The sequence below is a fragment of the Phyllobates terribilis genome, unplaced genomic scaffold (genome assembly GCF_046119375.1).
Source record: "Phyllobates terribilis strain yellow unplaced genomic scaffold, ASM4611937v1 Scaffold_7__3_contigs__length_470593459, whole genome shotgun sequence".
Classification (NCBI taxonomy): domain Eukaryota; kingdom Metazoa; phylum Chordata; class Amphibia; order Anura; family Dendrobatidae; genus Phyllobates; species Phyllobates terribilis.
This window is the reverse complement of record NW_027362767.1, coordinates 355,962,132-355,988,606: the sequence shown is the minus strand read 5'-3', so window position 1 is coordinate 355,988,606 and position 26,475 is coordinate 355,962,132. Positions and strand designations below refer to the sequence as shown.

The window sequence follows — 26,475 nt, the reverse complement described above, 5'->3', positions numbered from 1 at the left end:
ATCTAATGGTCCCTATTCCCTGCTGATTCTCCTGGATCTCTCTGCCGCATTTGACACTGTGGATCTCCAGCTCCTCCTTACTGTGCTCCGCTCTATAGGCCTCAAGGAAACTGTTCTCTCCTGGTTCTCCTCCTACCTCTCTGACCACTCCTTCACTGTGTCTTTTGCCGGCTCATCTTCCGCTCCTTGTCCCCTTACTATTGGGGTTCCGCAGGGCTCAGTCCTAGGCCCCCTCCTCTTCTCTCTATACACTGCCCCTATTGGACAAACCATCAGCAGATTTGGATTCCAGTATCATCTCTATGCTGACGACACCCAATTATACACTTCTTCCCCTGACATCACCCCTACCCTAATACAAAATACCAAGGATTGTCTGTCTGCTGTCTCTCCCTCTATCTTAAACTGAATCTCTCCAATACTGAACTTCTTGTGTTTCTCCCCTCTACTAACCTAACTCTACCTAACATCGAAATTGCCTTGGAGGGTTCAACAATAACTCCCATGCAGCACGCCCGCTGCCTTGGGGTCATTTTCGACATTAACCTTTCCTTTACTCCCTATATCCGATCACTCACTCACTCTTGTCACCTGCATCTTAAAAACATCTCCAGAATCTGACCTTTTCTCAGCTTTGAAACTGCTAAAACTCTTATTGTCGCTCTTATTCACTCTCATCTGGACTACTGCAACTCTCTTCTGATTGGTCTCCCTCTTACTAAACTTTCTCCTCTCCAATCCGTCCTGAATGTGGCAGCCAGGGTCGTATTTCTGTCCAGCCGCTTTACCAATGCCTCCATCTTGTGCCAGTCATTACACTGGTTGCCCATTCGCTACAGGGTCCAATATAAACTCATCGCTCTCACCCACAAAGCTCTCCACAGTTCTGCACCGCCTTATATGTCCTCTATCATCTCTGTCTATCACCCTACACGTGCCCTCCATTTTACAAATGACCTAAGACTAACATCGCCCATAATCTAAACCTCAAACCTCCGCCTCCAAGACTTCTCTCGTGCTGCACCAGTTCTCTGGAATGGTCTACCCCAGACGATCCGACTGATGCCTAGCCCCCATGTCTTCATAAGTGCTTTAAAAACCCATCTCTTTAAACAAGCCTACCACCTCAACTAGTCAGAAAACTAACTTTCCCCTGTTCCCTCCTTCTAAATATTATACAGAATCTGCACCCTACTATTCATCTGTCTCCACACCCTCCATGCACACGATAACTGCACTCGATACTTGATTATTGCACTTAAGCATACAGGCTGATGACCGGATCATGCAGCTTTATATGAAAATCCCTACTTATTATAATTGCCAGACCTGAAATAACAAGCACTTTTCACCTATTGTGTCCCCCCATTTCCTTGTAGAATGTAAGCTTGCGAGCAGGGACCGCACTCCTAATGTAACTGTTTAAGCTGTCTTAAATTGTATTGAATTTATTGTCTGTACATGTCCCCGCCTAATTGTAGAGTACTGCAGAATATGTTGGTGCTATATAAATAGAAATTATTATTATTATATACTCACATAATATATTTCAAGAGCCTCCATACCTTATATTACAGCTAAATTAATTATGATGTACTATTTAGCCAATTATTAATGGTGCCCATCTTTACTTTTAGTGACATCTTGATAAACACACTGGCAAGTCAAAATGTTTTTTGTATTAATTGTCACCAAGAGCACTTAAATTAACCTAACTTATCTCAAGTGATATACCTGCTAAGTAAATAAATCTTTCATGTTTGCATGAATTTGGAAGAGCACAGTGAAGTCTATTCTCATTGTCATTGGGGTCCCACCTCTATCTACTAGCACCTTCTACCACTTGTGGATTGGGTGTACTCCAATTTATTGAAAGTCAGCCGTCACTAGATTCATGCTGTCTGGTTCGGGGGCATAATAATTTTTTAAAAAGGGAACTTAAGAGGCACTATTACTTTTTAAAATTTGTCACGTGAACATAATTACTTTGAAAAGGTAACTTGACAGCAGATTCATGTTGTAGAACCATGGACAGCATGAATAAGACACTGGCTACACAGTTACAGCCATGTATATTTTACTCTGAAATGCTGCAGTGTTCTAGAGAAAACATTCATTGAAGAGCAGTAAGTGGACTCTACATCTCAGATGACTAGATCAAGGCAGGTTTGGCAACTTCTCCCTGCCCTGCTCCCCTAAACGGACAGGTCTCTCCCTATGTGTATGTATATTGTGAGACCTGTTAGTCTATGGGAACAGGGTGCAAAGAAGACACCGGACACCTTTCTAGTAATCCTGGACGCATATTTCCCAGCTGGCACTTAAAGAATACCCAACACCAGCTGCCTTTTTCATTTAATAAAACAGTAGGTAGCCCCAGCCTTGTGATTTTGCTAAGTTACACAGGTGTACAAAACAATCCCATGTCCCCCTAGTTGACCTGACTCTCTAGCAAAAGTTGGATCCAAACCTCTAGGTCGTGGGATCCCCCAAAACTTTGCCACCCATCTTGCATTGAAAGTGCAAGTTCTCACATTTTGCTCTAACCCAACGCTGCCAAGTACTTTAGTAATTTGTTATCGAATGGTAGCATCATTAGACCGGTCACCACTTCGTAAACAATGCGGCAGTGATGGGTTAATGCAAAAAGTGAGATCTCGTAACTACATGTAAGATTTTACATTTTCACAGTGCTTATGGCTACATAGAGTTGTGGCATACTGATCTGCATGCCGGTATCCTTCATGCAGGTTTGTGCCGATTTTTGCAAGAAAGTTGTGCCCTTTCGGGGAACTTAGAGAATGGTTCTGCTCACTTTTGACAACTTATATTTAGAAAAATCACCTGTCTGGAGCTTCCTGCTCATATTGGATATAAAACTGATAATTGATACTCTTTAAAAAGTATGTTTTTTTTCCTGAAAAGTAGCATTTCAGAGTAAAACATACACGACTGCACTAATAAAGCCAAACTTGAACTACGGTCAGCAAGAAACTACAATCGGGTTCACTTTAAAGGAGAGCTTGAGCATTATTATTTTTTAAGTGGACACTCAGGGGTTAAAGTTTTTTTTGTAGTTCTTTTAGCTGTTTTAGAGAGCAGTTATGACACTAGAGGCAATCCATTTTTTTCCCCTGCATATACAATCTACATAAAGAATGGAGCACCTCTGTAAATACATTACTTATCTTCTACTAATTCCAGACTACAGCCTGTATTACTGAACAGAGCTGAACTCACAATTCTGTAGGTTTCAGAGTTGAAAGAACTCTCTAAGAACTCTCTATATTCTTGTAAGTCTGATGCGTTAATGTGTTCTATCACTGTACAATCATCTGAAGTAAGAAAAAGCTCATTTACTGTCCCCCCTGCATTACTGCAAGTGATGGATCCGTCAACAAGCTTGCTGTCTGTTTCCCATGGTAACCAACAGAATTGTTAATGTACTTCTGATCTATTCATCAGGATCAGTAGAGGATAAATAAAGAGTAAAGCAGCAAGACATGACACTCATTTTGCCCCCTTCCATCTCCACAAGCTGTGAAATTAATTTGCAGCACTGTAGGTTAAACAGAGGCATTGCATTATGGCGATGAATTCCAAATCAAGCAAGGGCCTAAAATATTCTTTAATGAGAACCTGTCAAGAACTTTTAACCCCCCCCATCTAATATGACTGTGTAGCCCTTTAAAAGTAAAGCCAGTAGATCCCTTTATGATACTAAAGCACTGCTCCAGCAGTGAGGAATTGCATTTTTAAAATTGTGTCTGGAAATGCATTGGGATGTGACGATGCACTTACAGCTCCTCAGCCTCACTCTGTAATTCCCTAACTAGCAGCACCATCCCGTGGCTGATTGATAGATCGCTTGCTCTGATACAGGGTCAATGACCAGTCAATCAGCCAGGGAAGGGTACAGCCAAATAGGAAAAACCACATGAAGTTGAGAAGCCAGAAGTGCATCATCACGCCCCAATGCACTTCCAGTCACAACTTAAAAAAGATATTTCTTGCTGTTGGAGCTGTGCTCTGGGGTCATATAGAGATCAATAGGTTTATCTGTTAAATGGCTACACAATCATATTAATGGTTTGCGGTGGGGTTCCTGGCAGGTTCCCTTTAAAGCAGCTCCAAGTAATCATTTTACTTTATACAGTATATTTTAGATTTTTAGGCTCTTTAATGAGCAGTAAAAAAAACTTTTGGATACCTGAATGTTGCAATCGTGTGCATTATTCATATCAGCTTGAGATACACATATCCTCTCAAGTAATAATTTGGTAATTTTGGTCAGGGTGTGATAACTACTTTAATTCTGCAACTCATTCAAACTGTAACCACAATAAGAAGCAGCAAAACTGAAATCGCAAATTACATTTGATTAAATGTCACCATGTTCACTTCAGCTCTAGAATTGAGAAATAAACTATTCCAGCTGTAACTTTCCATACCTCTTTATAGCCAAGTGCAGCAGAGGGTCTGAGCGGAGGAGCTGGCCGGAGACAACTTAGAGTCCAGGTTTTATAAATTTTGGGAGGTTCCAGGGGGCCATGAGGAAGTACTGATATTGTGTGATGAGAAGGAGCGGGGTTCTTTCTATCTGTGAACTGGCACATTAAATAAAATCAACATGACATTTATGGGCAAATAAATGCAACATCAAACATGAATACAATAATTTAGGGTCATAATAAAAACAGAATAGCACCTATATGTAACTGAATGCTTGACATATGATGAATGATACATTCCTTTTATTTACTTAAATTAATTATCAATGACCACTCTCTGCAGCACCTTTGTTTTTATGCTATCAGGGATTGCTATAGGTGGGATTTGTGACGGAGAAAGATTAAAGGGAACCTGTCAGCAGGTTTTCGCTACCTCATCTGAGAGCAGCAAAATGTAGAGAAAGACCCTGAATCCAGCGATGTATCACTCAGTTTACTGGGTACAGCAGTTGTGCTACAATTAGAGCTTTTAGATGTAGCATGTAGCCCCCCCGCTCACTCCACTGATAGTAAGCTGCTAATCAGTGCTGGGGGCGTGGTTGGACCAGGATGCACATGAGATATAGTCCTGTAATAATAATCTCCTGCTGATAAGACACTCATTGTATTGAAATAACAGCACAGAGCCTAATAAGTGACATCTCTGAAATCAGTGTCTCAGCCCCTACTTGATGCTACCCTCAGATTACATAGCAAAAACCTGCTGACAAATTCCCTTTAAAGTTCCCATGATCTCTCTTCCTTCTCACAGAATTATTTACAGCTGCCTCTATGTCCCGCTATAACAATTTATAAGGTAGTGCTGAAGTGACACCTGGGTCTGCTCTGCTATGCTATTGATCACAGACTGTAAGTTATCTACTGTCAGACATGATCACTCACAGACAAGCGGGGGGTGGAGAGAGCACAGGGGAATGGTATGTGGGATATCCTGTAGTACAGGGGGTGAAAAGAGAAGATCGCCATATTTTCAGAGTATAATGAGATGCCTTAGTAATCATATACTATCTAACTTGACATCCTTGCTGAGGCCAGTGATTGTCTGCAGTGGTCATATGTTGTAGAAGGGAAGTCACTGCTGCAGTCTTCTAGACAGGGATCGTCAAGAAATAGCTGATAGGTGGAGATGGAGCAGCAGGGGATTTAACAGGTAAGTTAAAAAAAGAGACAAGAAACAAACGCCCATAGGGTGACGCTGTGAGGTAGAATAAGCGTTGTGGGCGAGATGTTACTGATGGAGATGTGAATGTCACAACTCCAATAGAAGCCTGTGTTAAAATCAGTCACTGCAGTCCGCCAGCAAGGAAAAGGATCCCTTCTTCTGCACAACTGTGGATATAGATGAGAGGAAAGGTGTTTAAAGATGACCGCATTGCTGTAAAGGATGAAAAGTACACTTCAGGTAGATGCAAGTAGTTTTATTACGGGTTTCTGGCTCAATCCAAGACCTTTTTCAAATCAAACTACAGAACTTTGTAATTTGACTCGAAAAAGGTCTGGGTTCGCGTAATAAAACCACTTACATCTACCTGGAGTGTGGAACCTTGCACCCTTTACAGCAGCGCGGTCATCTTTAAACGCCTTTCCACTCATCTATATCTATTTTGTTATTTTAAAGCAGTAGCTACTAGTGCTCCAATTTTTAATCAAAACTGACAACCCTTTTAATGGAGCTCAATCAACATTATAGTTGTCAAAGTAACTACTTACAAGAATTGTACAGGAGATAATTAAAAGTATAAAAAAGTTACAAAAAAGGTTTATTTTATAACTAACTTACATTTTGTACCATGTTAGCCAGTAGGTAGAAAAATATTACAATTTAAGAGTCCTCATTGTTTGATACCTTGTAATGGCGAACTGAAAAGATGGTAACAAGTTGCAAGCTTTCTAGACTACTAAGGTCTGATGAAGAGACCTAAGTAGTCTCGAAAGCAATTTGTTACCATCTTTTCAGTTCGCCATTAAAAGGCATCAACCACTGAGGACTCTCAAATTTTAATATTTCACTATTATAAACATCACTTACTGAGTGACTTGGCCAAGACGGCGCTTTACACAAAGAGGCGTGAGAACCAGGAGACCTGGTTAACCTGTACAGATGGTCAAGCCACTCCTGGCAGTCCTGACTATTATTGCAGTAGACTATGATGCGATCTATTGTGTGACCTGAAAAGCAAAATAATATATTATTTAAAAAAATATGCAAACAAGAACAAACGGTTGTTACATATAATGTGTTTTATCCATCGGTCTGAAATGGACATGTGTGAAGAAATCAACAATTTATGAACCTGCTCACATTACTCTACAAAATGTAAACTTCCCAGCATTTCACATGTTATATGCATTCTATCCCTAAAATAAAAAAAAACACATCTTCAATAAAGGATTAGCTCACCTGAGATCTCAAAAGCATTGCTGATTGTGTCATTCTCCTCCAACCTAATTACTAACATGCCATTTAATGGTAATTTCCCCTTTAAAAATAGAAAAATAAATGTAAGAAGATGCACATATCAGTAGATGATGTGAATTATAACGATGGTGTTGGCAGCTCTCAGAGACAGTTTCCTAAATACAATCAACTCCAGCCATTAATCACATAGACAAAAGGATCCTATATATGGCACAACAGTAAGTCATGTAGAGATATGTGGTGTCTAATACTCTTTGGTGCGGAGCCATGAAATTAAAGGTAATGAATGGGGTTGGGGGGGGTTGAATTGTTCACATATGCAAGAAATGGGACAAATGTTCATTAAGGGAATGCAACAAATATGATATGTTTAATAAGCAGAAAATACACACTAGCCCATAGTCATTGGAAACAGGATTAGAAACCTTACATTTTGAGAAGCAATGTGAACATGTGGAAATTCTGTGTTTGTGCTCAGTCGGGTTGAGATCAGAAGGCAGACTCGAGCAATGAAGAATATTTTATTACTTTGACTTTCAAAAAGTGATTAAGTTGGGTCATTTATCCAAACCGTAAAGCATCATTGCGTCCAATCATTTTGCAACATGTACAGGATTTAATTTTATACTTTATACTGTTCTCTTCAAATTAACATTCTAATACAAGTTAATCCTGGTTTCATTAGTCTTGTCCCAGAATGGAGCGGCTTCTGTTTTAGTAAAGTCTAATCTAGCTTTTCTGCTCTTCAGTGTTACCAGTGCTTTGCATCTTGAGATGAACCCTTTGGATTTACATCTGCGGAGGCCTCTCTTTATCGTAGACTTTGACAATCATATATCCTCTTCTTTACTGGGTTAGACGTTGTGATGGGATTTTTTCCCCTTTTTACCAAGGAAACGATTCTGTAATCATCACTAGAGGCAGGGTTGGACTGGCCCACCAAAAAACCGGACAATCCTCTGATGGGCCCTGGCTTCTCCTTCAGGAGAGTTCATAGTGCAAACCTTGCAGCTGCTATGGGGCTCTTGAGCGGGGGAGAAAGGTAGGCCCTCAGAATCAAATCCTCTGGTGGGCCCAATGTTCTTCAGTCTGACACTGACTAGAGGAATAGTAAACTTGCTGCCATGTAGTCCTCCATATTCATGAGCTCTATGTAACCCCACCCCACCACTGATTGGCAGGGCAGCTTTCTGCCTATGCACAGTGTACACAGAAAGCAACCAATCAGTTATAGAGAGCTCAGAATCCAGAGAACTGGTAGATTTGCAGCAGATAAAACAGTGATTTTATAAAAATGTCAGCTGCATTTCCTGCTTCTGCTTTTATACAAGTTGTGATGGTCGCACTGGATTGGCTGAGCTATACCAAGTGATGTGATAGCTGCAAGGGCAGCTTGTCTAGTCATGTCATCCTTCTCTGGCTAATGACATTTTCTACAAAATATTAAATGGTTATGCCAATTTTAGGCAAATTACATATTCTTTGAATTTGTTAAGTTCATTAAATTCCTAAAAAAATGATACAAATTAAATCTTTACTGGGCAAGCAGGGGGCACCACGGAGGCGTCTGTAGGAGGCCAGGAGAGATTTGATCAAAGATGTCATCCTGTAGAGGAGATGGACATCCTGTCTACACTGCACTGGAAGTCAGACTGTGATGATATGATGCAACTGGTCATAAGGGGCTTAACATGTATAACTATAAGTGAGCTGGGATGAAACATATTACGCAGTGTAGCAAAGCCAGGTAAGCTAGGATTAAATCCTAGCACTGCCAGTCTTGATTAAATGCACCTAACTAGCTTTAAGTCAGAACCAATGCCTGTGTTCACTAGGGGTGTAAGCCTGCTGGATGGAGCAGAGTCGAGTGTGGTGCTGGTGAGTGACCAGTCAAATTGTGAGCTCTAGCTGAGAACGAAACGTGCTGGGGTCAGTCTCTGAATGGGTCAGTTAGGAAAGCTGAGCAGTCTGTGTGTGCAGAGAACCATGTGGAAGCTGCAACCTGTTCAGTGTGAACTGTGCCTGGAGTTGAATACCTCTGTTTGGCACTGGCAGCTGCTGGAGCTCAGGCTGATGAGGATACCAGGACTGGTAGGATCGTGCCTTTTCTGTGTAGGACGTTTGCGCCGAGAGAAAGAAATGTAATCTGTTCGAGTGAGCCCAAAAGGACACATGTGCCCTGGTAAATTAACTGTTTATTTGCTGTGATACCTTTGTGAGGCTGTTTTTGGTTTTGAACCCCTTGGAGTTTTATGAAAGCAATAAAACTGCACGTTTGGACTAAACCGCATTGACTGTGTGAACGTTACCTAATGCCTTTACTAAGAGAGGGAAATCCCTGTAGCAGTTAGAATATAACTGGAGAGTTGGCATAATATGGCCTTAAAAATGTATTGGAGTATTACTTCATATTCTATGTGCATGTATAAGAAATTCTGGTGCTATTAAGGTGAGCCCTTTGAGAGAACCTGCCCAGGTACAGACCTATTATTATTTATGTACATATGTCTCATGAATGCTTTAGTTTAATGGACAATTGTGTGATCTGCAAATTATAGGAAGTGAATAAAAGAATTACTAAAGCTAGAAGAGAAACGTTTTCTACAGTACCTGATAAATGAAGCCGCTCATCCGTGGACTGGCAGACAGCACTACTAGTGCATTTGGAAATAACATAAAATACCGTTCTTCTTTTTCCTTGATTAGAGAAGAAATGTAACAAACAATCAGTGTCAGAGAGATGATCAGGAACGCGCGGAGCACAGAATACAAATCTTAACAAGAGACTGGACATATTAGAAGGGTACTTCAATCAAAATACTGGTCTGACTGCATGGAAACAAGGCATTCAGCATGAAAGGTTCATTTATGCAGGTCTTCATCATCCATCCTAACACAGATGACACTTGAATCCCCATTAACACATTTTAAGCCCCTAAAACAGCTATTTTGGGGCATAACTGCATAAGTATTGTCCCCTTTGAGGTTTGTTTCACAACAAGTTCAATGGGAATTGTCAGTGTCAGACTGGGTTGGCAAAGGCCCACCAGTAACATTAATTCTTGTGGCCCACTGTTCAGCTACATGAAAAAATAACCTGACTCTAGTACACTAATTTATTTTTGCTTCTATATAATATTAATTCAGCTAACTTGTTTAATAAATGATTAGATTATACATTTTACCACACATTTTGAATCAAGTGTAATAGCACTACTCATTAGCAGTCCTTCACAGGGGCGGCCTACCGGAGGATTCTCCTGTTCCGCTGTGGGCCAGTCCGAGCCTGTGTATAGTTGTCCTTTATACTTTCTTGGCTTACTAAATACCTTTTATTTATGTTCATTCAATAAATAATAGATTTTTTAGCTAAAAAACTCCTTTGTTTTTTGTTGTATAAACAGTTCAGTGGGGTGGAAAATACAATCTCGGATAAAAAGCAGAATTTCTGAGCCATATTTTAAAATGCTTAAGATACAGACTAGCAACGATGGATGTGGTCAATGGGTGACAGCTACATACCTCACTAGCTCCACATTGTACCATAACTTGTGACATATACAGGACACTTCCTAATGTCTTAATGTCTTCTCCTTCCCAACACTGGATGGGTTCAGAAAGGATTTGTAGCTCCAGCTGCTTCCTTTTCCGCAAGTCCTGACACTGTGCCTGAAACATGCAAAGGTACAAATTTTCTAAAGCAACGGAACACATTATTACAGTATATCCACACAGAATGTACGTTACCCCTTAATTATTAGTCATTGATTTTTGTCCTCCACCCTGCCCTCATCTGCTCCTACATCTTTTTTTATGTGATCTGGACCCATGTGTAGATTGGCGAGGATAGAAAACGTGCTACAACTAAAGATGCCCAAACACCATACATTGGCTGACAGCTTTCGGTCCCAACTACGCCAACATTTTCAGAGCTAACATGTATGGGGGGAGAGGATTAAGCCACTGCTAACCTCTGACGCTGGTTTATCTCCAAGGAGAACAAAAAATAAAATTTAACAAAAATCTGCCGTTGAATTTCAACATGTCCAATGTTTCTTTGCTATAACTTCATCTGACGAGATGGTCTACCAGCCTCACCAAATCTGTGGGTTCAGTACGGGTCCCTATACAAATATGTATGGGGACCTAATGTTGTTGTATGATATAATGAAGACATATGTTGGACAAAGGACACATGTTCAGTACCATTATGCACGCTGTCAATTTCTTTGGCTAAACGAACTGCAATAGAAGACACAGGGACAACTTACAAAATAAAGGCCTTCTGGTACCATCTTAGGGTATGTTCACACATGGTGTTTTGCAGTGTTTTTTTCTGCAGCCAAAACCTTTGTTCTTTGTAGCGAAAACGCCACTTATAACATGCAGCCATTCTGTGTTTTCCTCTGGATTACATGTGTGATTTGTCTACCGCATATGTTTATAAAGTTAGTTATAGTCACTAAAAATGCTGCAAAAAATGCCGCAAAAACAGGGCACAAATCTTATGCTGCATTTTTGCAGATGTTTTTATTCTTTCTTATTACATTCAATGGATAAAAAAAACACTGCAAAAATTCAGTCAGTCATGGAAAAAAACACAAGCCTGAGCATGAGATTTAGGAAATCTCATAGCTTTTTCTGGTAATATAAAAAGCAGCTTTTAATTTGCATAAAAAAACTCAGAAAAAAAACCCGCTGCATGTGAATATAGCCTAACTGTCCAAAAATAGAAAAAAAAATTCAATATTTATCTCTTGAAAGGAACTTTCAGAAACGTTAAGTTTTGTTGTAGACTGGTAACAAAAGCGTTAAATCGATAACAGAATTAATTAGTGACTCCTGGCCTTGTAATGATAATTCATGACTGTGACACTGAAAAGCCTATTGAGAAGCGTTCAATAAAGTAAAACTGCACCGTAAGCCATTATATCATCAACTCATCCTCATCATCAGCTCCGCTCATTAGCTGCTGCACTACATTGTTTCATCTGGTGCTTAGTGAACCGGCCTTCTTGACATTCTGGAGTCTATTAGTACCGTGACACCGGCCTATAATAAGTCATAGCAGTGAACAGTGCAGTCATGGCCAAAAGTTTTGAGACTGACACAAATTTTGATTTTCACAAACTTTGCTGCTTCAGTGTTTTTAGATCTCTTTGTCTGATATTTCTATGGTCACTAAAGAACAATTATCAGAATTTCATACGTTTTTAAACTTTTATTGACAAATACATGAAGTTTATACAAAGACTTAATATGACTGTACGTCTCTGCTTTTATTTAGGTCACCTTGGAATACCATTGATAATATAGTATATGTAATAAGAAGAGAAACTGAAAATACATTGCATTACTTATCTTATATTACCCTAAGTTACAGTCTGTATTAATGTCCAATGCTGCAGTCGTCAGAGCAGAAGTCTCCAGCATTTGACCACAGCTTAGTCTGGTGATTTGCATTTTGCGGAGTGCACTCTTTATACTAATCATATTGGTGGTCTCAGCTAAGCTTTTAAGGTTTATCAGCAAGATTGTTGACGGCTTCTAGTAACGGCCAGCAAAGCTGTGATAGATCAAACAGCAGAAAACCCACAGAAACATTAAGTTAATTTCAGTTATTTAATTCCTTAAAGAGGGCCTGTCACTTGCCATACGTATTCCTAGTTGTTTTTTTTGCTCATTGTAGATGCCGCAGTTCTGCTGAATCTATCATTGTTACGCCTCTCCATTCCTGAGATCTGGCCTCCTCTTCCCTGTATGAAAATCTAGTCTTTTTAGCCAAGTGGGCATAGTCCTCAACTCTTTTTTGTGGGAATCTTCTTGAGGACCACACCCACATGTCTAAAAAGACTTGATGTATATACAGGGAAGAGGGGGCCATGTCTCAGGATCAGAGAGGCATAGGAACAAAAGAAAAGCAACACCGGATTCAGGGGAACAGCCGCATTTACAAGGGGTGGAAAAAATATATATTTATGGCAAGTGACAGCTCCTTTTTAAAAGTCATGGTCTGTATTCAAAAATGTGAAAATCCAGCTTTTCCCAGATGCGTAGTGACAAGCCAGCAATGTTACACAGCCATATAGCGTCACGCCTCTGTTGTCGGATTATCAATCATTTTTAGCCCTTGCTATCCCTGTTTCCGGATTACTTCTAATGGTGAAGATGCCGGGGCCACGTACCTTGCTGAGCTCCTAAATCTGCCCTCAGTTTGTTCCCTACCCCCTCCCAGGGAAGATGGGAGTAGTAGTGTATGGTAATACACCAACCACTAACAAGGTAATATGTACAGGGATAAAGGCAAACACCAATCATACAAATATGCTGTCACAAACAACAGAGGGAAACATCGGGAGTGAAGGAAGGGGAAAAACAGAGTAGGAGAAGGATAGGGTTTACACACAACCAAAACCAAGCAATATGCTTTAGCTAAATCCACCAAACACCTTCTCCACCAACTTCTGAACCATGCAGCATGAAGCTAACTCTGGCAATGCCTGCTTGCCAGAGTCCAGTATATTTGGAGAGGGGAGTGGTTAACACTGAACAGCTGAGAGCATCACCCAGGAAAGCTTCCAACAGCTCTCAACTGAACAGATCAACATGCACTGTTACAAGAAACCTGCAACTTTAAGATGAAGGTCAAGTGCTTCTAATCAGTGCAGGAGTGGGAGTAATGAGATGACGTGGTCTTCTGGCTCCTCTCTGTTGCGGTAAACCCGTGACAATGCGGTAAACCCGTGACATATAGGAACTGAGGAATGTTTAATGACATGTGCCTTAATTGGGTCTAAAAATGATCGATAATGACTTCTGTAAGACCCTAGGGTATGACTATAGGGGGGAGGCACAGGTTATGGTCACACTTGGACTCCAACAGTACCCAAAAGATCCCCATGACGCATTACAGTTGAGTGATACAATACAGATTTCGCCTTGGGGCCCAGATCTTATAAGTTACCCCTCTGGTGGCAGCTGTACTGGCAGCAACACCGGCTGACACATAGTCTTATCACAAATATTAATACATACTAATGGGAAAAGATTCAATTGCATGCAAACTAAGCAGTTTGTTGATTTCTAGCTAAACAGGAAAACCCAGACAGGTGCCAATCATATCTGAACGTGTAAATTATCACAGAAGAGCAAGTCTCCGCTTCTTTATCTGCATCATCACTTTCCAGCACTCCCATTTTCTGAGAAACACACTTGTCCTGTGAACACAAGGCAGAACAGAGAGGTTGTGGTTTTTAACACTAGAAAACCCAACCTGATGGGGAAACAGCAACTCTTCATAGAAGGGGCAATCCCACTAAATGTTGTTATCTAGCACTGAATTTGCCAGTTTCAGAATTTCACATATTTAGAAATGTAAATGTCATTTTAAGAATTTGTTAAACGGTGTATTTTTATTTCGAGGTTAGATACAAGCAGATATAGAAACCCACATACACAAACATACACATGTACTGCAAATATAAGTGCAAGGCCAAATGGCATATGGGTGTCACAGTGGTACCTCTCTCAGGACCCCCTTCTACAAGATAGAAGAAAGTAACAAACCAGCAGCAACTCTTCCTGTAGTGGGCTCAGGTCATACATATAATACATGGAAAGTCATTCTCTGACAAACAAAGTCATTTTCACCCTTAATCCCTATATATTTGTTGCCATAAACTAAACTAATTTCTAATATACTTGAATTAAAAAAAATTCTAACAACACTATATAATTGCTTTTCTTTCTTTTTTTTTTTCTACTTCCTTTTTGACAACACTTTGAGAATCCTAGTGCATGCTGGGATACTCAATAGAAGCGTCATCAAGGTGCAGAGGCTGGGTCACTGCTACAGCCTCTGCCCCCTTCCTGAAACGAAACGTCATCAGTGATGCTTGATAACGAGTCGTCAACTGAGCGTCAGTGTGTGTTCCAAGACTACCGGGCGTGCAGAGACTAGCGCCACTCCCCGCAAGTGTTAATACCTCACCTTGTGTCAGCCGACCTCAATATAGATGGTGGCAGAGCAGGACCAAGGCCCAACTGTTCAGACCCCTGTCCGTAAGAAGCCATATAGAAAAAATAACTAGCTCAAAAAGCAGCACCCACGCCCCCAACCCCCAGTATTAAAGCCATACTAGAGATCGGACCATCCTGATTGGGTACACCTTGTTGCGGTGGGATTATTTTTACACTTTTTTGATCAAAACAGTGTTAACTAAGTAACCTATGTTATTTACATGTACTATTACTATTTACTTACTACAGGGTTTATGCTCATTTTGTTTGTTTTTTCTTGGGTTTTCCCTTTATTGGAGGCAACATGGTAGAAAGCACTAGTATGGGGACACTATGGCAGTTATGAATCATTGTGGTTGTCTTCTTTTTAATGGGTAAGGCCACATTAACCCATCAGTATGTGGTCAGTATTTTACATCAGTATTTGGAAGCCAAAATCAGGAGAGAGACAATCAGAGAAAAGGTATAACATGGGCACCATTTCTGCATTTATCACCCACTCCTGGTTTTGACTTACAAATACTGATACCAAATACTGACATGTCAACTCTATTTTTAATGTTTTTTCTTATATATTTTTTTTAAATCAATTTTTTAAAGCCAACCTCGTCATGCAATGGTAAGAGCAGTAAACCAACTACATATAATCGCTCTCAAAATAACTTTCACATTTGACTATAAGATAAGTAAGATTTCCATAACTACAGAATCCATTGTATTGAATGTACCATTTTCCATTAGAGACCAATTGTCAGTACGTGAGGGAATTTTTATTTTTAGACTCAGTAAGTATAAAGTATATAGAACAACCACGGGGTGCGACAGGAGAGAAAGGAAACTCCACCCGCACAGCTTACATATATGGGAACATTTACTATCGCAGCACAAATGGTACAGCGTGCATCATCCCTGCAGGATTACTCACTTTCCATGGCACACGATACTGCACATGGTACGTTCCAGTCATCAGTAAATCAGATAAAAGAACATATTACAGGCTTATATGTCTGCAACCATCTGATAAGGCACAGGATCATTTATTAAAGAGCATGGACTTCTTCAAGGACATTTCTTTACTAAATTCAATATGTCACCAGGTTTTTGCTATGGAATCTGATAGCAGCATGATGTAGGGGCAGCAACCCGGATTCCAGCGATGTATCACTTACTGGACTGCTTGGTGATAAAACACAAGCCAACTTTAAAGGGAATCTGTCACATAGCAAAAACTATTTAATCTGGGAGCAGCATGATGTAGGGGCAGAGAGGCTGATTCCAGTGATGTATCACTTGCCCAGTGACTTGCTGCAGTTTTAATGCAATTAGTGTTTTATCAGCAGGAGATTATCACTGCAGGACTAGGTGTCCTTGTGCTAGGCAGTCAGGCTAATTTGCGTAACCCCAACCCACCACTGATTGGCAGGTTTCTGCCTATGCACAGTGTAAAACAGGGATCCTACCAAAACTGCACCAAGCAGTCCAGTAAGTGATACATCACTGGAATCAGGCTCTCAACCCCTACAAGGGGTGTTAAATAAGTTATCTACCCCTGAAAGTTATGTCAGTGTTAGAGAGCTGAGCTTCTCTGTGCATGTTTAGCTACATGTCGAGACAGGTCTCGTGTGTCCATTTTAGGACATGATCAGATATCAAAATCAAACATCAGAATGATGCCAGTTTGAGCCTAAATACCCTGATGTTTGAAGAAAGTCACACATCAGACTCACACATCAAAATCAAACATCATTTGAATTTGGCTTGCTTGCAGTCTGTGCATAAGTTCCAATGAGTTTCAATCAGGTTTGCACTGAAAATCATATAACCAAATAGAACTCTTAGGTTTTAACAACTGAGTATATAGCTCAGTGGTTAGTGCACTGGCTTCTGGACATAAAATTTTGGGTTCAAGTCCCATCAGCGAACAGTGACATTTTTTTTTTTTAATATTACAGTTGTAAAAGTCACTTGTCAGAATCACTTGTCAGACAGGGTATTTAGACTCAAAGTGACATCATTCTGATGTTTGATTTTGATATCTGATCATGTCCTAAAATGGACACTGTATGCAGCAGACACAGTAGAAGTTCAGTTTGATGAAAGCACTGGAAGTGACAGGATGGCAAGTGCAGTACAGTGCAGCTTACAAACAAAGTGGAGGATTTGGAGCTTCGTTCTGAGATTAAATTTCTTACAAAGGAAAAAAAGAAGCCTAAAGAAAATCATGAAGGGATGATTGCTGTATATGGTGATGATGCACCATCCTATTACGATGTAAAGTTTTGGGCCAAGCAGTTTAAATGGGGTAGGGAATTACCGTATTTTTCGGATTTTGGAGGAAAGTGGGGGGTGCGTCTTATAGTCTGAAATATACTGTGGCTCTGGGTGGTGGGGGATATGGGGGAAGCGGCAGCAGCGGAGGAGCAGGGCACAGGTGGCAGCAGCCGCCTGCTGCAGCCTACAATGAGCCCGCTACTAAAGGAAATGAATATTCACTGCTCCACACGCCCATGGGCATGGGGAGCAGTGTATATTCATTTTCCTTAATAGCTCGCACACTGTACCTGCAGCGGGGCTCCTAGTATGTATGGCACCCTTCATCCCTCATCCTGGTATGTATGGCACCCCTCATCCTGGTATGTATGGTCCCCCTCATCCCTCTTCCTGGTATGCTTGGCACCCCTTGATCCCCATCACGCTGCACACAAAACAATAAACAATCATACTCACCTCCTCTCTCCTCCAGTGCTGCGTCCTGCTCTGCTGCCGACAGGTATCTCACTGTGTGAGCCATGCGTGGTGTAACTTCCATGCGCCCTCACACTGTGAGATGCTGTGCCAGAATAGTCCCTGCTACCTACGTTGGGACTGTGTGCGTGGGGAGCAGTGACCATTCACTCACCTTAACAGTGCGCACACTGTACCCGCACAGTAATCCTGCTGCGGCCGGCGGTCTGTGTGTCCGCTACTAAAGACCATGAATATTCACTAACACCCATGGAAGTGGATTGTAGTGAATATTCATGGTCTTTAATAGCGAGCACACAGACTGCAGAGCGGCAGCAGGAGCTGCACTGCGGGTGCAGTGTGCACGCTATTAAGGAGAGGAGAATGAATGGTCACTGCTCCACACGCACACAGTTCCGGCGTGGGGAGCAGTGACTATTCTGGCAAAGCACCTCACAGTGTGAGGGAGCATGGCAGTTAAGTCATGCTCGGCTTGCACAGTGAGATCCCTGTCAGCAGCAGAGCAGGACACAGCGCTGGAGGAGAGGAGAGAGGAGGTGAGTATGATTTTTTAATTTTTTGTGTGCAGTGTGATGGGGATCCGGGGGTGCCAAGCATACCAGGATGAAAGGTGCCAAGCATACCAGGATGAGGGATGAGGGGGACCATACATACCATGATGAGGGATGCCTTACACCAGGATGAGGGATGAGGGGTGCCATACATACCAAGAAGTGGGATGAGGGGTGGCATACATACCAGGATGAGGGGTGCCATACATACCAGGAAGAGGGATGAGGGGTGCCATGCATACCAGGAAGAGGGATGAGGGTGCCATACATACCGGGATTGGGGATGAGGGGTGCCATACATACCAGAATGAGGGATGATGGGTTCCATACATACCAGGATGGGGATGAGGGGGGCCATACATACCAGGATGGGGGATGAGGGGTGCCATGCATACCAGGATGGGGGATGAGGGGTGCCACGCATATCAGGATGGGGATGAGGGGGGCCATACATACCAGGATGAGGGATGATGGGGGCCATACATACCAGGATGAGGGTTGATGGGGGCCACGTATAACAGGAAGGAGGGGACCATATATACCAGGATGGTGGATATTAACAAAATTGGGGGACATTACCCCTATAACAGTGTCAGCAGAACCCCTCCCCCTTAACAGGGCATCATGACCACATTTTTTGCTTAAATTCTTTTTTCTATTTTCCTCCTCTAAAATCTAGGTGCGTCTTATAGTCTGAAAAATACGATAACTGAAGATGACCCCTGTTCAGGGCGACCTGTCAAAGCATCTTCAGAGGAAATGTTCTATAAAGTGGACGCCATGATTTTGGAAGATTTTCGGTTCATATTCACTCTTATAGCTCATGAATTAGGCATTTCAGTTGGTACAGTAGTTTCTAGCATGATGTCAAAGGTCAGTTCCTCGTGTGTGCCATGAATGTTGACACATGAGCAAAAAACAAGTTGCCAGAAATTTAGCCAAGAGAAGTTAGACGTGCTTAAAAAAAAATGCAGAAGCCTTCTATTCTCAAATTATTATGGGTGATGAAACATGGGTCCGCCACCATGATCCTGAGACCAAAGAAGAGTTCATGCAATGGAAGCACAATAGGTGACGAGCTCCAAATAAATTTTGTGTCCAGCAGTCAGCGGGGAAAATCATGGCAACACACATTTGGGATAAAGAAGGCGTTTTATTACTAGAATTCATGCCACACTAGACAACAATTGCTGGAGACTCCAATGCTTCAACAATGAAGGTATTAAGTGAAGCAAACAGAAATGCCGTGGGAAGTTGTTGGCAGGTTGTTGCTCCTTCATGACAATGCACCGACTAACAAGTCTCACAAATCACAAGCTGCTATCATGGAGCTTAAGCATCCACCCTACAGTCCAGACCTGGTTCCCAGTGATTACGTTCTATTTCAGAACCTGAAGAAATTTCTCGGTGGGCAACAATTCCAATGCAGTCAAAGAGGCAGTAACAGGGATCTTGCAGCAGCAAGAAGTGTCCTTTGATTCTGAAAACATCCGACCACTGGAGGCGAAGTGGAAAAGTGTTGGGAAGTCAAGGGGGATTATACTGAAAAGTATAAAAGTTCAATTTTCTCAAAAAAAAAAGTTTCATATTCAGGTAGATACAGAGAAAAAATTATACATTAACACGATACAAATATAAATCCATGCGACACATTCGTAGCAAATCATTTTTGTTCCCCTGTTCACAGCATCAAAGACATGAAATTACTGGTATTAAAAGGTAACTTCAAATCTCAGAGAGAAAAGAAGAGTCTTGGAATATAAACTAATGGTGACCTTTGACACCTTCAGAGCAGGAATGAATGTGTCACATGGATTTATGTCATTCTACATCAACTAAGGAATGTGGCCATCAGAATTGTGGGATCATCACAACACTGCACCAGACAATAAAACTTTCACAGTCCTTATCTATGAACTGCTAAAATATTTACAGCCAGAAATGTTTATCTCTCCCATAGTAATAGCTCTGCTTCACGTCACCTGTCTCATCTATTGCATTATTTCTGTGCTCTATTGTGTATAAATATGTGACTCTTCAGATTTCATGTTATACGAGCCTGATGAAGAGACCTGAGTAGTCTAGAAAGCTTGCAACCGGTTACCATCTTTTCAGTTAGCCATTAAAAGGTATCAAACAATGAGGACTCTCAAATCTAAATATTTTTATATTCAGGTAGATAAATTATTGAACACTTCTCATACATCATGCTGCTCTCCTGCTGACAGATTCCTTTAATACACTCTTACAAACATATAGTCCAAACTTACTTCAGGCTGTGGTATTCAGTCATCACGTCCACTAGGAAATCCAGCTCCAATCTACAAAATTAAAATCATTCACGGACACTGCTGATTCAATTGTGAAATATTTTTCTTTTAATTTAAAAGCCATATCACTAATGCTCTCCGTGACATGGAACAACACACATGGATGTTTTGCGGGAACGTTCCTTTACTGATGCTTTAAGAAAGGGGCAGGCACCTGGACCATCCAGGTGTGCTATTCCATGTGTAATGCACTCTGTGCCATGTCTCATATGTTATTCATTGACTTTCATGGGGTATATTGCGGTGATTTTTGCGGCCGGTGTATTTGTTTTCCATGGAGTGAAGTTGGGATATGGCTTCAAAATTATACAAAAAATATCTTACAATTGAATCATCAGTGTCCATGAGTGCTTTTTATTTTGTGAACTTTAATACACTCCTGAACAATGAAAATGCAACACTAAGAAGGAAAAATCATGGAATTATGGAAATCAGAGGATGGATTGTAAAGCGCTGCGGAATATGTTTGCGCTATATAAATTAAGATTATTATTATTATGGATAGACATGTTAATGATAAGCGAATGATGAAGAAATGGAAACTAAATTTTCAAAACATCTCGATTTATTCAGTATCATGTATGAGCGCCGCACACAGAAATACACGCATGTGTGCTCTTGGCTGCTATTAATGAAGTTATTAATGGCTGTCTGAGGAACGTTCTGCCTCGCTGAATGCACTTGGACAAGCAAATCATCAAGATCGATAAGATCAACTTATCTCAGCCGTCTATATGGGCATGTAGGTCATAAAAAGTTGAATAAAATGATACCTTGATATCTGTGATCTGAGGTCTTATTCTGCAGAAACCCATGTTTTTCTTAATATGTAATTCAGCGGTCAAGATCTATGGGCCGGACATAGATCTCCCTGAGAATCTGCCTCCAGAGCTTATTTTATATGAATAATGGAGTTACCAGTGTGAGACATGTAGATCAGGAGAGCAGACTGTCAGTCATTACATGTCTCACACTGGTAACTCCTCCATACATTTACAATAAGCTCTGGAGGCAGATTCTCAGAGAGATCTATGTCCAGCCCATAGATCTTAACAGCTCATTTACATATTAAGAAAAACGTGGATTTCTCAGGAATAAAACAGTGGATCGCAGACATTAAGGTATCATTTTATTCAGCTTCCTGTGACCTACATGCCCATATAGACGGCTTAGGAGGGTTGATCCTACTGACAGATTCCCTTTAATATTGTCATTGATAGCATGCCAAGGCGTATATTTCTGCACATGGCTCTTATACTCAATGCAAAATGAATTGAGATTGTCTGAAAATTTTGTTTCCATTTTTTCATCATATACAGTACATATCATTAACATGTTGATAAATCCTGTGATTTCCATAACTTTTGCTTTTTCGTGTTGCAATTTCAATGTGAAGAAGGGTATCCATACTTTCATATCCAGCATGGATATAGCAACAAGAAAGTAAGAATATTACATGAACTATGTATACACTGACAAGGAAGTTCGGGAAGCCACTATATGGCAAGTAGTTTTATACATCTGCTAGGAGTAAGCCATCATCCTTTTTTGTTCTTCATATGTTTTCTCTCTAATGCAATACAAAACAAGAGGACAACATTGCAGAAATTATGGGGCTATAATAATACTTCCATATTGTCTTTGGTAGCGGCTGAAATTTTGAACACATGAACATTGATTGTACCATTTTCCAAGAAGCCTTCCTGTGACGATACAGCTTCTAATCTTAATTAGCCAGACGTCTAGATTTGTTAAGCCAAGAGAAATATACTATCGTCTTTGTATTGACTTTTGAATGTATGTGTTTCTTTGGTTGGTCAAGAAGGACAGTGACTCAGGGTGGAACAATGAATGTTTGCTAAATATGTTGATTAACCATTGAGTGGATCCTGTGGCTTGTTGACTCACAAAACAGGAGGACAAACTACGCAAATTCATTAAATGCTCAAACAATGAGACCTGAGCACTGCACCTTTCCCCCGACCTGTGACTGATGTCTTCAGCCACATATGTAAATATAAAAAGGGTCTTTCTATCCTGCTGTAAAGAGAATCAAAGACCAGTCAAACACTTCAGAACAGCAGCTTGGTAGCATGGCTCGATCCAGAGAGACACAGATTTGGATTCTACAGGATTCCAGCCTAAGGGTAAACGGCCCTGACTGGAAGGATACAGATCTGCTCCATTGACCATCAGAGAACTCATGGGCACATTTAGGGAAACCAGGTTGGGACAATGAGGTCACCTGGTCCCATGGATATGATTTTTGGGGTTGTCAGATTGGACCTTCCGGTCGCCTGGAACCCATGGAGACGTTCGGAGAAGCCAGATTGTGACCAGCCGGTCATCTGGCCCCATTGAAACTGGCTGAGAGGCCAGGGTGGGGCCATCGAGCCTCCTGGCCTTGAACCTGGATGGACTTTCAGATTCCTAAGCTTGCCGCTACCTCCTCTCTGTGGGGGCCCGCCAAAAGCGGGGGGCCACTGGTTGAGGTACTTGGCCCTGGAAGTCCCAAAGTCGCGGCTGATCTATTCTCGGCGGGACAGTGGAAGGGTGAGACTGTGTGATTTTTCACCATCTTGGATATTTGCTGGGACTGTTCTATATGTTTCTTGTCCGTTTGGTAGTTAAATAAAGTATTGCCACACTGTTTTACCCTCACCCTGTGTTGTCTGAGTAGTGTTCTGCCCACGGAAGACCCCGGGTCTTCAAACTCGCAGACTGCAATTTCCTTCCATGGCTAGGTAACCACATACCATATATGCTTTCATGGTACCATTGATATGCAATATACAGTACAGACCAAAAGTTTGGATACACCTTCTCATTTAAAGATGTTTCTGTATTTTCATGACCATGAAAATTGTACATTCACACTGAAGGCATCAAAACTATGAATTAACACATGTGGAATTATATACTTAACAAAAAAGTGTGAAACAACTGAAAATATGTCTCATATTCTAGGTTCTTCAAAGTAGCCACCTTTTGCTTTGATGACTGCTTTGCACACTCTTGGCATTCTCTTGATGAGCTTCAAGAGGTAGTCACCGGAAATGGTCTTCCAACAATCTTGAAGGAGTTCCCAGAGATGCTTAGCACTTGTTGGCCCTTTTGCTTTCACTCTGCGGTCCAGCTCACCCCAAACCATCTTGATTGGGTTCAGGTCTGGTGACTGTGGAGGCCAGGTCATCTGGCGTAGCACCCCATCACTCTCCTCCTTGGTCAAATAGCCCTTACACAGCCTGGAGGTGTGTTTGGGGTCATTTTCCTGTTGAAAAATAAATGATGGTCCAACTAAACGCATACCGGATGGAATAGCATGCCGCTGCAAGATGCCGTGGTAGCCAAGCTGGTTCAGTATGTCTTCAATTTTGAATAAATCCCCAACAGTGTCACCAGAAAAGCACCCCCACACCATCACACCTCCTCCTCCATGCTTCACGGTGGGAACTAAGCATGTAGAGTCCATCCATTCACCTTTTCTGCGTCGAACAAAGACACGGTGGTTGGAACCAAAGATCTCAAATTTGGACTCATCAGACTAAAACACAGATTTCCACTGGTCTAATGTCCATTCCTTGTGTTCTTTAGCCCAAACAAGTCTCTTCTGCTTGTTGCCTGTCCTTAGCAGTGGTTTCCTAGCAGCTATTTTACCATGAAGGCCTGCTGCACAAAGTCTCCTCTTAACAGTTGTTGAAGAGATGTGTCTGCTGCTAGAACTCTGTGTGGCATTGACCTGGTCTCTAATCTGAGCTGCTGTTAACCTGCGATTTCTGAGGCTGGTGACTCGGATAAACTTCTCAGAAGCAGAGGTGACTCTTGGTCTTCGTTTCCTGGGGCGGTCCTCATGTGAGCCAGTTTCTTTGTAGCGCTTGATGGTTTTTGCAACTGCACTTGGGGACATTTTCAAAGTTTTCCGAATTTTTCGCACTGACTGACCTTCATTTCTTAAAGTAATGATAGCCACTCGTTTTTCTTTACTTAGCTGCTTTTTTTTGCCATAATACAAATTCTAACAGTCTATTCAGTAGGACTATTAGCTGTGCATCCACCAGACTTCTGCACAACACAACTGATGGTCCCAACCCCCTTTATAAGGCAAGACATCCCACTTATTAGACCTGACAGGGAACACCTGTGAAGTGAAAACCATTTCCGGTGACTAGCTCTTGAAGCTCATCAAGAAAATGCCAAGAGTGTGCAAAGCAGTCATCAAAGCAAAAGGTGGCTACTTTGAAGAACCTAGAATATAAGACATATTTTCAGTTGTTTCACACTTTTTTGTTAAGTATATAATTCCACATGTATATAATTCCACATGTGTTAATTCATAGATTTGATGCCTTTTGTAACATACCTGGCGGCGTCCTTGCATAGTGGTCCATCTCCCACTGTGCAAGAGCGCGCACTTGATCTCCTGTCCAGAATGTCTCTCTGGCTTCCCTCCATGCTGTCTGTTTGTGTCTGTTTCTGCTGCTTAAGGGCGGCGCCCGATCACTTCCTGCTTTTTGTACCTGCTGTGGGTCACACCCCTTGTGCGTCCTCAGCCTATTGCTGTCTGTCACCTGGTATATAGCTCAGCTGCGCCCATCTATCCCTGCCTGAGCATAGTGTTTCTTTCAGTGTGTGCTTGCACTCTGAGGGTGCCAGGTCCCGTTCTGTGTTCTCTTTTCTGCCTATCCTGGAGGCTGTATTTCCAGGCCTGTCTGAACACGCTCCTAGCCTGTTCCTCCTGCCTTCTAGGGGCCGATTACCTAGACCTGTTCCTGTATCTTGTCTGACCTGTCTGAACACGCTCCTAGCCTGTTCCTCTCGCCTTCTAGGGGCTGATTACCTAGACCCGCTCCTGTATCTTGTCTGTCCTGTCTGAACACGCTCCTTGCCTGTTCGTCCTGCCTCTCTGGGGGCCGTATTCCCAGACCCGCTCCTGTATTCCGCTGCAGTGTCGGTCTCCTCCGTACACTCAGTTCCAGTCTGAACTCTCTCCTATCCTTTACCTGTTTTGCCTCTATGTCCGTTCCCTTCCTTTTTCTGCAGAGTCTGAACTCGTACCTAACTCCTGCTTGTTGTCTCTGTACTCCCGTTTGTGAGTTTGTGGTCCACTCGCTACTTCACTGCAAGTACCCTGTGGGTGTCTGGCTCTGCCTTTCCCTTCCTGTCTGTTCCGTGTGAACAGAGCCCTGTCCCCCCTACTCAGCCTAGCCTGCTCTGACTCCTTTGCTCACCGCTCCGGCGGTTCTAGCCTGCTCTGACTCCTTTGCTCACCGCTCCGGCGGTTCTAGCCTGCTCTGACTCCTTTGCTCACCGCTCCGGCGGTTCTAGTCTGCTCTGACTCCTTTGCTTACCGCTCCGGCGGTTCTAGCCTGCTCTGACTCCTTGCTCACTGCTCCGGCAGTCCTGTCCTGCCCTGCTTCTGCCCGCTGCTCCGGCAGTCCTGTCCTGCCCTGCTTCTGCCCGCTGCTCCGGCAGTCCTGTCCTGCCCTGCTTCTGCCCGCTGCTCCGGCAGTCCTGTCCTGCCCTGCTTCTGCCCGCTGCTCCGGCAGTCCTGTCCTGCCCTGCTTCTGCCCGCTGCTCCGGCAGTCCTGTCCTGCCCTGCTTCTGCCCGCTGCTCCGGCAGTCCTGTCCTGCCCTGCTTCTGCCCGCTGCTCCGGCAGTCCTGTCCTGCCCTGCTTGTGCTCGCTGCTCCTGCAGCCCCGTCCTGCTCTGTTCTTGCCCACCGCTTCGGGCGTTCCCTCTCTGCTGTGGTTGTCTACCGCATCTGCGGTTCTGTGACCCAGTCTGTACTGGGTCTTAACCTTTCTGTGCTCCAGCCCGTCCTTTCGGCCAGTACCTCCCTGCCTGCATACTCGCCTGTATCCACCCATCTGCATACCTGCCGTGTTTGCTTATATCCACCA

At 42.3% G+C, this 26,475-nt stretch overlaps 1 protein-coding gene across 3 annotated transcripts in view; it reads right to left on the bottom strand.

Moving 5' to 3' along the window:
- Positions 1 to 26,475, bottom strand: part of ARHGEF6 (Rac/Cdc42 guanine nucleotide exchange factor 6) — a 127,132-nt gene that overhangs the window by 37,932 nt on the left and 62,725 nt on the right. For all 3 annotated transcript variants that reach the window (XM_073641265.1, XM_073641266.1, XM_073641267.1), the window contains exons 12-16: positions 10,453 to 10,599; positions 9,541 to 9,627; positions 6,913 to 6,991; positions 6,541 to 6,680; positions 4,452 to 4,607 (exon numbers count right to left, since the gene is read on the bottom strand). In XM_073641265.1, coding sequence (XP_073497366.1) covers positions 4,452 to 4,607; positions 6,541 to 6,680; positions 6,913 to 6,991; positions 9,541 to 9,627; positions 10,453 to 10,599 — 609 coding nt within the window. The remainder of the gene's footprint in view (positions 1 to 4,451; positions 4,608 to 6,540; positions 6,681 to 6,912; positions 6,992 to 9,540; positions 9,628 to 10,452; positions 10,600 to 26,475) is intronic.